The sequence below is a fragment of the Micrasema longulum genome, unplaced genomic scaffold (assembly GCF_059751315.1).
Source record: "Micrasema longulum isolate JH-2025_06_02 unplaced genomic scaffold, ASM5975131v1 h1tg000632l, whole genome shotgun sequence".
In the NCBI taxonomy this organism is placed as follows: Eukaryota; Metazoa; Arthropoda; class Insecta; order Trichoptera; family Brachycentridae; genus Micrasema; species Micrasema longulum.
Genome location: NW_028277828.1, coordinates 857363 through 874901, shown reverse-complemented (window position 1 = coordinate 874901; position 17539 = coordinate 857363). Strand labels below are relative to the sequence as shown.

The window sequence follows — 17539 nt, the reverse complement described above, 5'->3', positions numbered from 1 at the left end:
TTTAGATATTAGTTATTATACACTCATATGCACGTATGTACATTTCAAATTAAACAACATCGCACTATGAAAACATCCATTTATACCTTTTTCAGACCTAGGCCAAATACGTGAAAATCAAAATATAGTTTTGCAGGTAATTTTCTATGGAAGAAATATTTAGGCTCACAATAGATGTAAAATGCTATGGAGACAAGTATGAAGTAAATAATTATAATATTTATTATCGTCACCCTAATTTGTAAACTTCGTAAATCCATAAATGGTAAAAAACTATATTTTGGTGTTTTCTGTTAGGGCTTAAAATAAACTATATGTGTGTAAAACTTGTACAATCCGTACAGTATAGCATTATTTAAAAGAAAAAGTATTGAAAAAAGCTTCTTACAATTCGCTGCTGAAATTAAAATTGTTTTTGCTCTTCCATGAAAATAGTAAATGTGGGATTTACGAGTTTTACAAGTTAGGCCGACAATATGTATTATTGCAAATCAATGAAAATTTAGCTTTCACGGCGACTTAACAGAAATATTATATAAAGTTATTGGCAATTTTATTTTAAATATGGAATTTGTTATAATTGGAGAAAAAATAATATACTGGCTACCGCAATTAATTAGGTCAAGTTGAATTAATTGATCAATCTAAAATTTAAAATGCTATTTTTACAACATAATTTTTTTTTTTAAAAGTCTTTTTGAAAGAAAATGCATCTTTATCAAAAAATTGTTTTTGATTTTCTAAATTACAATTACCAAATAATATAAAACATAGCCTCAGTCTAATAATACAACATTGAATTAAAGTTATAGAAATCAAATATGCTTAGTGTTTGTAGGATATTGTGTTATGTGTTGTTAGCACAAAAAACCTATATTTATCTATAAATGTCTATAAAAATCTCAGAAAGGCAACAAATGTATACTTTTGAGCTTATGAAAATAATACTAAAGGTCAATTAATAACTTTACTATACATTAAATAAATGGCTAAGAAAATCATGAAAAAAATTGTTCAATATCTAATACATTTATGTATGTTGTGTAATTTAAAATAGCATACCTTTTATTAATAAATTAGTAGATCATACTACGCGATGGATAATAAATCCAACAAACATGATATGCACAGCCTCAAAAATTTAAGAATCACAAATACACCGTCAAAAATAAGCATTTAGAAATAAATATTGAAAAACATTTCATTTAAATTCTTATATATCATTTGTAACATAAAAAGTAATAGTTTGATAAAAAGAAGGAATATTATGCATCAATTCGTGTACTGGCATAAAGATGTGTTTAAAACAATGCACCATTTGGTAGTTCTAATAGTAAAATCAATAGACTCAATAACTAGATAAAACTAGAGAATTAGACTAGCTACAAATTGTGACAAGCATTATTACTATACAAGTATCAATTTATATTTTAGGCAACAGATATACATTTATTTACCAAGTAAGCTAACAGAAACTAACAGCAATTTCTCAATTCTTATATAAATCGCTAGTCAAAATGATTTTTGTAATATGTATTGCGAATATATAGAAATTATTTTGAAAAGCAACTCAATGAAAAGTAAAAAACATTAGGTATGGATTTGAGGCATTTTTAGGATACAGATGAAATGTTAAAAAATTAATTTACACTTTTAATCCTGAAAAACAAAGAAGGCTATTTTTTTTTGTAACATACTGCGTAACTGTACAATTTTTTATTCGTTTATGGTTGGTTTTCATAGATAAAAAAAATAAGTTTCTGTATTTGTGATATTCGATAGTATTATGTATTATCAAATGCCTCAAAACAAAATGAAATCACTGTTCAAAAATCAGTTTTTATATGCATAAGGGAATATATCAACGTGTATGAAGGTAATAATATGAAGCGATAGAGAATATTTATAATACTGTGTATTTAATGTTTGGGTTTGATGGGTAGAAGTTCCACGTAGTTAGCAGGGAATAGGCCAAATACTCCCTGAGGACCTAATCCTTGCCACCAACCTTCATCTATCTGGTCAATATGAGTGATGATATCACCCGGGTCGAAGGTTATCTCCGATTCGTCAGCTACAAACAAATGATACAAACTATTAAACTGTTTAAAATGACAGGTATTCTATGACAAAAACAGCTATAAATGTTATTCATTCATTGTTTTATTTTAATATTATTTGAAACAATGACACGGGAAAATTTGGAAAAATAGAAACATATTTCAATTGTTGGAAGATGAAATTAATTAACAGCCAGGTATCAAAACACATTAATCTATTGGGGATTTGAACCAGTTCTCACTGTTTTTCGTGAAAATTAATGCTTCAATTTTTAAAAATTGATTATAACATGCCATTGAAAGTATAGTCCATCGCTAGTGACTATGTTCTCCCATCTTTCTGGCAGCATACGAATACCATCTCAAAAGAACAACTCATCTTTTGAGATTCTCCACAAATCGAGCCATTTTTTCGGCATCTTCATAAGAATGGAAGCGCTGCTCAGCCAGGCCACGAGTCATCAATTGGAACAAGTGGTAATCAAAAGGAGTAATGTTCGGTGAATACGGCAGATGGGGTAGGACTTCACATTTGAGCATTTCCGAGTGTGTTTTGACCGGATTTGCAAGATGTAGCTAAACTTTGTCATGCTATGAAATTACTTTGTCATGTTTCCTCCTATTGCGGCCGTTTTTCCTTAAATCCTCAGCTCTAACGCATCAATCGTAGTGGATAGCGATCTCCCGTGATGGTTTCATTTGGTTTGAGGAGCTCATATACACCTCACCCAGCTGATCCCACCAAATACAGAGCATAAGTTTGGAACCATGGATATGCTTTGCAGTCGATGTTGATTTACGGCCGGGGTTACCCCACGATTTTATACGCTTCAGGTTATCGTAGTCTATCCACTTTTCAACAAGAGTCGCAATACGATAGAAAAAACATTTTCTTTTCTGCCATTGGAGCAGCTGTTTACATGTTAAAAGTGCCATACGACGTCTCTCTCGGTCTCTCAATTCATACAGCACCCATTTTCCTTGCTTTTTAATTATTCCTACTGATTTTAAAAGTTTGGCAACTGTTGTGTAATCAACTCCTAATAATTCTACAAAATTTCTCGCCTGACATGGGTCTTCATCGAGTAATGCTTTTAATTTTTCGTCTTCAAACTTTTTCGGTGCGCCAGAACGTTCTTCATCTTCAACATCAAAATCATTATTTTTAAAACGTCGAAATCATTTTATGTGTGTTGTTTCCGACAGAGCTTGGTCGCCTAAGTCTCCACAAGAATTATGTGTTTCTCCGCAAATACTCTTTTTTGGCATGAAATTTGACATGTTTAACGCTACGAAAAAATATATTGTTTACACTCCGTATACTGTCATTTCAAGCCTAATAGTGGAGCTTCACAATGAAGTTGACTGTAGTACTGGCCGATGTTAAGATAACACCATCTGTCGGGAAACAGCAAGAACTTATTCAAATCCCTGATACATTAATAATTTAACATAATATGTACAACATATTATCCTCGCGGGATATATTGTCAATAACGGGATATATTGTGTTCTTATCCGTGTATATCTAATTATGAACAAACAGCAAATACAAAATTTTAAGAATGTTATTTCACTATGGAGCACAAGTCAGTTTTCAGTAAAATACATTTTCTTTGATAAAATACAAAAATATTTACCTGCTTGATAATCATACAAAGCTCTCGCAGTAAGGCCAGGATCATCATCCAAATCTTGGTATATTCCATCGTCTTCTAAAGCTTCTGGAGATACATCTGAAATGACGATTTTCAAAATAAAAATTAATGAAAATAATAAAAAAAACGCAATATAATTGAAAATGATTATTACTGCCTCATAACTCACCATCTGGTGTACTATTCCCATTAGTATGTCCATTGCCTTCCCCTTTATAGTTGATATTCTCGATGACCGTATTCTGTCTGCTCAGGTCTCCGTGTTCCTTCCCATCGGAACTATCGGAAATGTTGTTCTTACTGTGCGGAGATCTCTTGATGGTACTAAATTTACTGTCGCTGTCATCATCGTCCGGATCGTTGCTGCTTGAAGTGGCCACGGAAGAATCGAAGATATCATTTTCTAGAATATTTTGTTTAATGAAATCCTCGTTCTGAGGATTCGTGTGATTAGGACTCTTATTTAAGTCATCTTTACCGCTTGAGGTGGATCCTAAAGGATCATTATACTTTTCGGGTTCGTTACAAGGAGGGATGGTACTGAATTGAACGGGATTAATCTCGTTTGGACTTAAATCGCTGATGATTTGTATGGATTGTTGTATCTGTGACGGGCTCTCTAGGCTCAACTTGATCTTGTCTATATTTTTAATTGGACTAGTTTTTAATACTTGCGGTTCCTCTTCAGTTATAGTTAATATTTTGGCCGGCGGATGGCTACTGGAGTCGGAATTCTGTGTTAGGCTATTGATGCGCTGTGCAACTACAGAATTGCGAATAGGCTTTTGGGGAATGAAGTTTCTGAAAAATTATATGGTAGCATTACAAAGTTATCCTATTCTATGTATGAATGTATATCGATGACCATGTGACATTAAGCAGTTTGAAAGTTGTTTGAACTACTTTAGTAAAAAATAACAGCTAATTATTTATATCATCATCTAGTCTTATGGAATTACTTTAAACTCTACTCTTGTGAAACTGAAAAGAATACGTTTTGGTAACTGCGGCGCTAGTATGAAAACTTTTCAAGTTTTTTCCCTATTTTCAATGATTTAATAAGAATTACCCAATTGTTATTTTGGAGGCATAAGCAGTTTTTATTTAACAATATTTTGAGTTTACCCAAATATTTGTAGACAAAGACTGAATTTCACCCTTAAGGGAGTTATTCAAGATTAACATACCACAATAGAGATGGAGAACATTTTAGGAAAGGCAATATTTAAGTCCAGGCATTTACAGATCTTATGACCTCTCATTGGCTGGTTGAAGTGGCCACATTACACTGTGTAACATTCACCATTTAGCCTATGTTTAAACAATCATATTTCTTCAATTTTTACACCTGATGATTTTTGTGAAGTTAAAGAGCTGAAACCTTTATTTGTACAAGTAGACAAAGACTGGATGTCAGCCGATGACAGTTCATAAGGCCTGTAAATGTTTAGACATCTATATTCTATCTCTAAAATGTTTTCCATATCTGTTCAGTTTTTATTTGTTGCACGAATCGGATAATTATTAATAAAACATACCTACATTTATTAAATAGTATATCCCTTTATTCAAATAAACCATTGAGAAATAAAATATTTTAGATAATATCGATAAAGCGGAACCGTCAGCCTCGTGGTGTAATGGTCAGCGCATTTGCCTGCCATGCAAGAGGCCTCGGGTTCGATTCCCGACATGGTTAATACGAATTATTTATTTAACAGGGTGTTTTCACACTAGAATATTTCATAGTCCCTGAAGCGTAAGACTGATTATCTTACCTTCATGTAACAAAAAAAAAAATATCAAGATATGCTGCAATTGGTGTACCAATGCAGTGCCCTATACACCATTAGGGAAAGGGGATGATGATGATTAGTGTTTTTTTTTTATTGTTAATGGACTATCAAACTAGGCGAAAAAAATATATTTATTTTTATGTATCGGATTATCATCGCTATAATTTTTTTTAAGTTTTGCAATTATGAAATTACTCCGCCCATGTCGTCGAAAGGGCATTTAAAAAAAGAACCCTGTACGTATGAAAACACTCTTAACATGGTTTTCCGGAAACCAGAAATCTATCACAACACATAATTTATTAGCCAGAATCTATGACATTTTAAAGTTGTTCATTTTAATCAAAACGTATTTTTAATCATTTTTTCATACATTTTTATTAATTATTATTATTTAATATGAAAATAAATAATTATTTTAAAAATGCAAATGGCAATCATTTAGTTTCGCATATATTAAATAAGTTGTCTATCTTTTACGTATGTATGTGTATGTATGCGCATAGGTATATATAGGTGTATGTATATATATATGTGTCAATATGTGTATATGAGTAAGTTTATATTATGTTTTATATATTGTTAATATTTGATTTATCTGTTCTTTCTGTTAACTTGTAAATTATTATAATGTATTAAAATGTGATTGCCTAGCTTGGAACGGGGTATGCACCCTTGTTAGCTGGGCAAAGTGAACATAAAATTGTATGTATGATAAAATAAATAAAAACAATGAAATGCTCTAATTTTTCATGCGTGTAAGTAAAATATTAATATTTCCAGTTTCCCGTGGCACTTGGCTACCTCAAAAACACAAAAGAAGAAACACATTTTTTTACAGAACAGAGTCAATGATTTTACTTATAAAGTATGATCTTCTGAATTGAATCTCATCATATCTGGCTAGCATTCGCTCAAAAATACATCATGTGATATTTTTTTTTAGATGAGGAAGATAAGAAACAGTTAATGCATATATCTCCTACTTGTTGTTCATCTGGCCTTCTGAGGAGTTTTGCTGGAACACGGCTCTCGCCTGCGATGTAGAATGTCCGATCAGTTCCTTGGCTTCTCTAGACCTCTGTCTCCTCAAAGCTTCACTGGTATTAACTCCACTGCGAGCTACATTTTCTTCTTGCTCTTTCAGGAGCCTAAACCACAATTTGAGAAAATTAACAAATATAAAATACAAATCGTCGGTGGAAAGCCTATTTGACTAACGTTCATATGTGCGTATAATATAGCCCAGTAATTTTTGATTGTTTTAAAATTACCAAGCTGTATTTATAGGCATATATGCACGTTAGTCAAATACATAAATCAAACCATTTTAGTAAATATAAGAATGCAAATATTTCTGTTTTATAAGACAATTTTTTTAACGTAAGACTGCTCCATTTACCTCTGCGTCTCTTTGTGATCCTCTTCCCTCCGGCGAGCCAACTCCTGGCTGTGTTCTGCTGCTCTCCTACGGGCGATGGCCTCATTCCGCATCTCTGCTGCAGTCTCCCTATCATTGGCCTCGCGAGCATCTCTGGCCCTTATCTCCTCTTCGGCCTTCTTGCGTTCCTAAACACAGTATTTTAATGAGGTTATAATAAATATACACATTATATATGGCGAGTTCTATGAACTACCTGCACTATTTTAAACTTTCAGAAATCAACGGCTGTCCATGACGAAACCCCTCGAGATGTTTCCCAGTCGTTGATACATTGCCCTCTTTTCAGCGTCGAAAGACATAGCTGGAGGCGCAATGCAGAAGTGTTGGTGAGGATCTAAGGCACATCCATTCCGTAGTAAGTCACGATGACTTATCACATGAGGTAGAATCTTACATGGTTAGAATAGTACAGGTAATAAAGACACAAAATGCCGTGATCTCTTCAAGTGAAGCAGGAGGTGTGCTGATGTCTGTCAATAGTCCGACTTCTCTTAATATGATTTCCTTCTCATTAAGCCAATGCAGAGAAGTCCCTACGGTTCGCAGCCAAAATTTTCTCCCTTTTCCAACACTACTCAGATAAAGATAGCCATTATTGTAAACATTACATATGGACAAGTCCAAAATGTGAAGTCAAGGTGGCTAAAGAAGAGAAACAATTCACACAACGTTCACACCTTTTTTTATGTATTTGACCGTTATCGGTTCAAACGAGTGTAAACATTTTATTTTTTTTATGCTTTATTAAGTTAGTTCTAAACATCTTAAGAACTAATATTAACTTTTATTGACATTACTATTTATTTCTAAATTTCTCAAGAACATATTTTTTCAAATTAATTTTAAATAATTCAATTCCTTCTATTTCTTTTATCTCTTGAGGTAACTCATTGTACGGCTTCAATCCCTTGCACAATGAATTTTGATATTCTGTTTTTCTCCTCGTTGGTAATCTTATGTTTTTTTATCCCTTGATTCATATGTATGACAATATCAAGCTTATGCATGCCTGTTCTCTTCTCAACTATTCATATGTATGACATCACCAAGCTTATGCATACCTGTTCTCTTCTCAACTTTTCTGCTGCTACCCTTTTCTTCTCTTCCTCTTCCTCCTTTATCCAGAATTGGTCTCTTTCTTTGGAATTAATTTCTTTGCCTGAAACAGAACATTAATATTTATTCGCTATATGAGTTGTTTTGAAAATATTGTGCAAATTTAAATGCCCAAACTTTATATTCTTAATGTAATTATTAATCACAATATTTATGTAAAATTAATTTCTAAAATGCCTATCTAGGTAACAATATTGGGACATTAAAATGCTTCATTTTAAAAATACATATATACATATATTCATGTTTGTATTCACTGCTCCACATGTTACCAAACAAACATGGAAATGTAGATTTATTTTGTTTTAGTGTCGAAATATGGTGTCTATTGGCAAAAAACAGTGCATATAATTTACGTACAATAAAAAAAAAAGTGCTAATAGTATAAAGCAGTTAACTAACGCAATTAAACATTGTAAAATTGTAATTCCTAGCATTTTCACTAGAAAAAAAATACCTGTTCTGAAAACAAATTGATATTTATTTTTTGACATGTATTAAACTGTCTTCGGCGTTGATTACCTTGGGGGGACACAATATGATGCATTGCCTCATGTCATTCTTTTTATTATTTCGAGCATACTTAAGTTTCAGATACAAATATTTATCATTTCTTTTATTATATCCAAAACATTTAAGTTTGTATGTGAAAATTCTTGATGGAAGTTCATTGTAATTTATTATATAAATAAAAGACGAGTGATACTTTAATCCACAAATTTGCAAATTAATTTATAATTATTAATTTGTGCATTGAAGTATCACTCGTCTTTTATTTATTTAATAAATTTATTATATCCATTTACATATTTGACAATGTTTTGAGATATTCTATTTATTTGTACATTTTGTTTTTTTGCATAAGTATATTGTTTTTTTTTTTTATGATTTTTATTGTTAAAGGCTTTAGCCATTGAATAAATAAATAATATTAGAATTGTTATGATAAATCATAAATAAATAGATTAAGTCGAGTACCAGATTAAATTTGTAGCAATATGTACAGTTTACTAAAGTTTATAATAATGTTTGTTCGTATGCATGACAGAAAGCTTTCAAATAAAATATTCTTATATCAGTACTATCACAAAACAATTTTTTTACATTTATTTGGTTCACCGACGGGCACTAACAGAATTATATATAGGCCTAACTAAGGTCCTTAAATACTTGAAGGAACTGTACAGTGCGTTTAAATATTTAATAACCCTAATTTAAAGTGCCTGTCCGAGAACCAAACTAATATACTAATTATGTTTGTGTTAGTAAGTATACCAGAAAAATTTATATGAAAACTTATTGGACACAAAGCAGAGGTTATTAAAGATTTGAATAGACTGTACATATAAAATTTATATTTGAAGCACTAACTTTGTGGTTATTCATTATAATAAAATAAATATAAAACAACTTTGTTTTTAACCACTTTTTTTTTTTCTACCGACCGATTTCAAAGCTAAACAGGTATACTTAACTAATGAATTCTATCCTATTTTATATTTACAGTGATAAATAATCATAATTTCAATAAAGACACTGGATTAAAAGTTCTTCATGTTAAAAAAATATAAAAAATTATACAACTTGGAAATCTTAGAAATTAAAAAAGCGATTCATAATAATAAAAAAATAATAAATAACCAATAATCAATATTTCCTTAAGTCCACTCCTGTCTAGTTTTAAAGATTGTATCCATCTCACTTCACACTCCCCGTCATTAAAATAACAACATGACAAAAACACTCTTACTTTTAGCTCCATAATATGTATCAATAATGTAATAATACTAATGTAATAATAATGTAATAATAATAATGTAATAATAATAATGTAATAATGTAATAATACTGTAAAAATACTAATAATAGGAATTACTCATCCTCTATTTATATTTCGATAAATATGATATAATCTAGAAAATGCTATTTCAACATTTGGGATATAATTTATTGTAAAAAGCCCTGTAATTTTTGTATGGTTTTTGGTTAAATAACAAATTTGTAACTGGGGGTTTCAGTTTGCGCTTGCAATTCTCGACCTACGACCTTAACCTTACGACCTGTTGGGATACCATAGAGTGAGGGTGAGGAAACATTTTTCTTGTATAAATGTGCAAAGTATTGTAAAACACATACCTGGAATAACCCTGTGATAAGCAGTTCCCACGGGCCCAGTAGGACCGGTGTTCTCTGACCTCGGTGCCTTGAAGCTGTAGGCAGAGCCGGCATTGGCAACCTTATCGGCAATCAGCTCGGCATCCATGTCCTCGTCAGTCCGCGCGTGAACAGTGAGATGAGCACCAGAAAATAGTGATGACACATCGCGGAAGTGGTTTGCACACGTACCTTTACGAACTGTTGGAGCTCCTTCACCCTGTAAAATATGTTGAGCCATTTGTATAGTATATACTTTAACGTGTTTTTTCTATCAAAGAATCATGCCCAAATAATATTTTAACGCTGCCTAATGGACTTTAAGAAAAAGTCTTGAGAGGATAATATGGGGTGAAGAACGATTTGATGAATAGGTATTTGAATATAGTTTTTCACTGTCACAGATGCCTCCTCAAATACTGTACTAAAAAGACAACTGTACGGTAGACTGATCATACCTAGCTAAAATAAACAAAATTTAGGGCTCGTATTCCCATATTCCGCATCCTAAAAATTGTCTGTTTTGGCAGGTTTGTTTATTTCAAAAATAATTATTCTATTTCTTCGAAGACAGCAGATAAAGCTAGGCGCTTTTGGGTGGTCCCTGCTTGTATAAAAGACAAATTATAAATAAAATAAAAAACTATAGACACGCCGATGAGGGATATCCATAGTGTGTAAAATAATTATAGTTCTAAAGCCATAATCCAGGGAATAAATACGAAAATATGTTTCTATGAAAAAAGGTTAGATCGCACATCCTCTTAAGCACATTCATCAAAAATTTCATGTGAAGTAATAGAAAGCTGTACTTAATGTTTGCATTAATTTTATGTACAAGACTACAATTTTTTTATTGTAAATTATGAAAACAAAAACTTTTTGTTTCCAAATTTGCAAAAAATGCAGCAAACTAATTTTGTTGAGAAATGGACAACAACCCGAAGAGTATAATTTATCATCAACTTTTACATTATGTTTGTATTTCTTATTGCAACATTTTTGAATGTACCAAATAATGAGAAAATCAAATAATTTTTATAGAAGTGATTTAAAGAGATAATAATTCCTTCTTCCTAGTCAGTCCCTCGAGACTGCAGTCCTCCACTGGTCTCAAAATACTGCATTTCTGAAAGTTATCACAAACGAAGTGCCTGTTGCAATTTTTATCTGGTCCGACCAACACACGAGAGACCTCTCTCGTCCTCCATCTATTATATTGCATTATTTTTCCCTTATTGTCCATGTTTCAATCCCATATAAAAAAAAATTAAAAGACTGACAAGTGACGCTTTTAATATATTTTCCAAACTTGCCATTGCAGTTTTGGCCATCCCAGCTCTTCTTTTGATTTCAGGCTGGCAACTGCCACTGTCCGTTATCCAAGAACCGAGGTAATTAAATTCATGGAAAATCTCAAGGTCATTTAAAGTATTTGTCCTAGTGACATGGTGATCTACAATAAGTATAAAGTAATCCCGGAATAAATGTAGTAAAACTCAAACTTGATTTTTGCAATTAATATTTTTAATTTTTTTAAACAAAGTAATTTCCAGTGTTATCTATGGACGCTGTCAGTTTTTTTTTTATTGAAAATTTTTACATGAGCATTCTTTTGAACAATTATTTCATTCCCGCCTAACTACAAAAGCAGTTTTTTCACATTTACTAGATATAAAGTTCCTCTCTCATACAAGGCTTTGGGCTTAGATTTGAAGAACTCTGAGAGAGCCGATTTCAGTTTGTCAATATTATTGAATTTTTTGTTCCTTAATTGTGTTTCTAAGGAGTGAAATAAGTGAGTCTCTTGGCGCCAAGTTTGGGGAATATGGTGGGTGCAATAAAACATCCCAGCCAAGGTCCTGGATTTTTTTAAGAGTAATATCGGCAACGGGCGGCCGGGCATTATCGTGTTAGAATGACTTTCCTTCTATTCACAAGAGCAGGTCTAATTTCTTTTTGTCCATCTGTTCACAAAGCTGCGGTAACAGTTTGACCTTGTTTTAACACTTCATAATAAATTATACCTTTCGAATCCCCCCAAACACACAGTTATGCTTTCCGAGGATGAAGTCCTGGTTTTGGTGTGGGAATTATGGTTTGACCACGATTTAACCATTGTTTTTTTTTAACATCATAATAAAGGACCCATTTTTCGTCTCCGGTGATGTCATGAAGAAACTGGGTAGATTGCTGCTTTTCTTGCAAAATTTGGCATATATGCCAAGGCATTGAGCTTTGTTATGATCCGTTAGAGCATGAGGAACCCAGATACCCTCTTTTTGTACCTTTCCCAGTTTTTCAATATAGCGATGGGTGTTCGATCGTGATGTGTCGACCTTCTTCGATAATTTATCAATGGTCATCATCGGATTTGCTTCGATTTCCGCTTTTATCGCTGCTTCATCCACCAGACTGGGCCGTCCGTTTCCTGTCCTTTTGAAACTTTTCGAAACAAGGTTGGCACTTTCTTTTGTTCAGTATATCACTGTATATTTTTCAAACAAATTCCATTGTTTCAATCGCAGTTTTTTTTAAATGGAACAATAACAGCATACAGCTTCTTAAATGCGTTTCCGAAGGACACGTCTCTGGTGTTTGTAAATGGGAGAGAAGATTTTTTGTTTAAAAGAAACACAAAGGATCACAAAGAATAAAAAAATTACAAAACACGCGTTTACTGGTCAACGGACTCAGAAACACTGAGCCAAAGTTGCCTATTGAAAAAAAGTACATTAATTCCGGAATTACCTAATATTTTAGTTTTCACATTTTTAGTTTCCGGACTCATTTTCTTGCTTTCTTGCTCAACTCTTGATAGGAGTTCAGTTATTTCAATCTGTGATATAGAAATCAGTGCTGTATCATCGGGATATCTTAGATATGCCGTAAAAGTTTTCCACCCATTTTTACCCCGCCATTCCAGTTTGCAAGTTCTCCTCTTGTGATATATTCTCCATAAAGGTTAAACAAGTCTGGCAATAGAATACACCCTTGTCTTAACTCCTTTTTGCACTGGCAACTTTCCTGATGAAATAGAGTTGACCTGTACTGTTGCCGAACTATTAATATGCAGGTTTTTTACTCCCATATCTAATAAAACTTCCAGTACACTGCCAATTCGCACAATCAAAGGGCTTCTTATAATCTATGAAGCATAGTACTTTAGGCGATGTTTGATTACATGTAGGAGTATTTTTCTGACATGAAGAATCAGTGTGATTGTTCTGTAGTTATCACACTTTTTGGTCTAACCTTTTTTTCGCATTAGGGTGAAGATTGACTCAGCCAGTTTTAATAATTTAAATACTTTCAGTGCCATCAGTTAAATAATAATAATTAAAGATTGTTGAATTATTGTGGACTCACAGACCAAAGGTTTGAAGTTCAAATGCCACTCTATCACAACTCGATTTCCATTTTCCCAGCACAAGTTATTTACGACTTTTAGGAAATGGTATGAAAATTTCAATATTTGAGTAAATATTAAGAACTCGAGCATTTCTCTTTTCTTTAAAATACATAAAAACAAAAAATGTTAAGTTATCATTTAAGTATGAAATAGGACTCTACAAAAACAAAAAGAAAGAAAATTACATACTGGAAAAGAAAATATTTGTCAACCATATAGATAACTATATAATATTATGTATATTCTAAAAACATGCATATGTTATTTTCCAATACATAAATTTATCAAGCATGAGTGTAAATGATATAAGTAATATATTTTTATTTGTTTTAAGATACAACCGAGATAAAGCATGATAAGACAATTTATCATAATGAAAAAACATGGTACTTTTAAATTGAAATGTGATAACATTTTTTTATAGTAAAAATTATACAAAAGATAAATGTACATACTTGCCAATTGACCAAAACATATTTTGATAAGCTGGTTTTGGAATCTTCAACTTTAACAAAGGCATACATGATCTTTCCACTGTTGAGGTCATCAGTTAACTCTTCGATTCCTCCGTCTCCTTTGCTTACAACTTTCAAATCGTTAGTTTGTCCTTCATATCCAAATAAAACCCTTTAAATAAAAAACAATCTGATGGTCACAAAAACAGTATACTATTTACACAGAAGTTTATCAATCACAATTGACTTAAACAGTTAGGCGGTACACAAGAATGTCCGAAGATTGTGCAAATGTGTTTTGCTTCCAATAATAACAGAACCATAATTATTATTTGCTTTCATTTTTTTAAAATAAAAGAACATCTAGGGTAGGTGCTGTAGTAATTGTATACTAAATCTAATGGTCAAAAATAAATAAACATAAGAATTTATTTCTGCCATAAAATAGACACTTTTTTGTCTTTTTTCTTCAAATGAACGCATTACATTTATTTATTTTTGACCATTAGAAATTACTGCAGCATGTCCAATTACTATAGCACCCACCCTATTTCAAGAAATTTTGAAATAGCGCCCATTTATGAAAAATATTGAAACATGAAATAAGGAAGACTGTTTTCATCGATCATTTTATTTACAAAGTTTAAAAACAATGGTAACATAAACAGTAATTTAACTGTTTAAAATATGTATATTACATGACACAAACAAATTTAAGCATCACAAAGACAGCATAAGACATTTGGTATATAAAGAGGATTCTTAAATATGTCATATTATTTAATTTTTTTAAAATTATTATAAGTAATAATTCGAAAAAATAACAAATAAATTTGACCATTAACAGATTAACTGGAATAATCGAATAATAGTTTATTTATGAAAACAACATTATCAAATACCACATCACTAATGTTTTTTATATAGTTTATAAACTGAATCTCTAATGTTTTCCATTGACTTGGAAACAATAGGGTCTCCGAGGCGATGTACGATGTTTTCCAAGACAGAAATGGCCAAATAGGCTTCTATTCTGGTTGGTAGAGGAATCTCGCGGGGTGCCTCTATCTCCGATAGGACTTCTCGAATACCTTCCGACTCGCTTTTGACATCCATTAAATCCGGAACAAGTTCCAACTCCGAAGCCTCGGTAAAGAAACTACAATATGTCTCTAAAGCGTTATCCGCATTTACAAAATCTTCAAACATAATAGGTCCGTCTATGAAGCATTGTATCTCCAGCCACTCGTCAAAATCATCCGGTTGTAATTTGATTTCGATATTATCAGCGCCCGGAGTAGAACTAAGTCCGCATTTCAAAAATGCTTGCGATATTATTTCATTTCCTATAGCTCCCCACGATACTGCTAATTTTCTCATCACATCTAACAAATTCCATTTAGCGATGTCACAAACCCGAATGCCTTTCTTGATTTTTCCCAAGTAGTAAATAACTAAACGCCGACGGTAAATGCTCTTCAGTTGGTATATTATTCCTTCATCTAACGGTAGCATGGTGTAACTGAGGTCGTCAGTCGGCAAGTACAATATACGAATTTGGTTTAGGGTCAGTGATTCACAGCTATTATGAATGTCAGATCGATCCATCAGTAAGAGAATCTTCCTATTCTGAAGAGACATCTGCCATTCCAAATCTTTTATCCATTCCAGGAAAATATTCTTAGTCACCCAAGAATACTCGTTTGATTTATAGATAAGTGGAGTATGAGACATTCCGTCTAAACACCGAGGGTTTTCATCGTTGGCTACAATAATAGGTTTAAGTTTTTCAGAACCGTCCCCATTACAAGCGACCAGTACTGTTACTCGTTCTCTTGATTTTCCACCTTCGAAACAGAGTTCTCCTTTTACGTCACCCACTCTATCGGGAAGTAAATTGAAGAACAGTCCAAACTCTCCACAAGTGAAGATATTCCGCAATATGTATGCATCCAAAATTGGTTTGACATTATCGGGCAAGGTACATCTCGAATACGCCTCTTTGGCAGTATCCTGTCGCTTGGTACAAAAAGAATCTATATTGTACCTTCTCTGAAACCTCTGAAGCCAACCATTGGAGCACTTGAAATCCACTCCGCGTCTGTAGGCGATGTCTTGCGCTTTCTCTTTCAATAAGCCTATGGACATTGGCATGTTATTATTATTCTTAACCCGTTTATACCAGATGTACAGTTCTTTCTCCAAAAACTGGTGTTTAGGTAACCGAATCCTTTTGCGCTTATCCTTTCCTTCAGCGGCAGCTTTTTCTATGGAATCGCGGTTCTTCAAAAATGTCGACAATGTCGACATTGGAATTCCATACTCCTTAGCCACTTCAGTTTTTGATCTATCCTTAGAGTCAACAGCATATATTATTTCCAATTTTTTTGATATGGTCAAATGACAATACCTCTTTCTAAATCTCGGTCCCTTCTCCATATCAGATATCCTAATGAAAATGGATATCTGGTAATCTAAAGTCCACAGTAGTGGTGAATTTTAATAACTTAACTCTAAATTTGCAGAATCTTCGTAGAGCGTGTAAACAGTTCACGTCTTTTAGAGTCCACATCACGTTAGAATAATCAAAAAGATTTCCTGTAATTAAAAGGAGGAAGTCACCGAAACTAATGAATTACGATTTCATTTTAAACGCGATTATCAAGCGAAATTAGATAAATAAAACAATAATGTTGGAAACGTATATAACATTATTCACGAAATACTATCAATAATCCAAAAAGCCGGTCCCGATGAGTGCAAAGACCTTAGCCGGATCTAAACAATAACACAATCCTCACCAATTTGTCGATGTTTTATCATCCAGAACATCTTTCCAAGCAGCGAGCAGAGACTCGCGGTACTTATTTAAATTAATAGACATATTTTTACTTCAAATAACACATTAATATTTGTAAATAATATAACTTTTACACGAAATTCAACAATCTCAAAATTCTCCAACTAAATATCTCGCCCTATATCTGAATCTAAATCCGACGGCAGACATTTTTTTTCATAATCTTTTCATCTTTTAATTTTGTCGGTGGTCGATGGTAAACCAGAAAAAATATAGATCAAATATCTTCTTCTTCTTTTTTGTTTAAATACGTTTTCATCTTCTTTTGGGGCGTACCTATTAGCAACACTGCAACAATGCCATGGCACTCGCATAGAAAAATTAAATATGGCGTGGATTCTTAGGCTATAGATTACCAGGATTACCTCTCGTACATTAAATGCATTTTCCTTAAAAACTTTTTGAAAAGTAATGTTTTTTACTCGAAATGAAATTATAAAATTTTAGTTGCTTTATTGTTCAAAAACATTTAAGTTTGTAAGTGAAAATTCTTGATGGAAGTTCATTGTAATTTATTATATAAATAAAACACGAGTGATACTTTATTATTTACAAAACCACACTCACGAAGGATGGGACACCAA

At 32.5% G+C, this 17539-nt stretch overlaps 1 protein-coding gene across 1 annotated transcript; it reads right to left on the bottom strand.

The window, feature by feature from the left end:
* Window positions 1-1819: 1819 nt before the first annotated feature.
* Abp1 (Actin binding protein 1) lies at window positions 1820-17115 on the bottom strand. Its single transcript, XM_088229052.1, has 9 exons — window positions 16897-17115; window positions 14096-14267; window positions 10211-10448; window positions 8020-8117; window positions 6917-7083; window positions 6501-6665; window positions 3888-4519; window positions 3701-3796; window positions 1820-2074 (listed from the first exon to the last, which is right to left on the bottom strand). Exons 1-9 carry the CDS (start codon window positions 16977-16979, stop codon window positions 1920-1922), a joined length of 1806 nt encoding a protein of 601 aa, XP_088085178.1. The 5' UTR covers window positions 16980-17115; the 3' UTR covers window positions 1820-1919.
* Window positions 17116-17539: the final 424 nt, after the last annotated feature.

Bases quoted from the DNA above. Each gene is read 5' to 3' on its own strand.
- Abp1 (XM_088229052.1), bottom strand. From the start codon at position 16,979: ATGTCTATTAATTTAAATAAGTACCGCGAGTCTCTGCTCGCTGCTTGG. The intron at 6,666-6,916 runs GTAAATGGAGCA...ATTGTGGTTTAG, and splicing joins GATCACAAAGAGACGCAGAG to GCTCCTGAAAGAGCAAGAAG. The intron at 2,075-3,700 runs GTAAATATTTTT...ATTTGTTTGTAG, and splicing joins TTTGTATGATTATCAAGCAG to CTGACGAATCGGAGATAACC.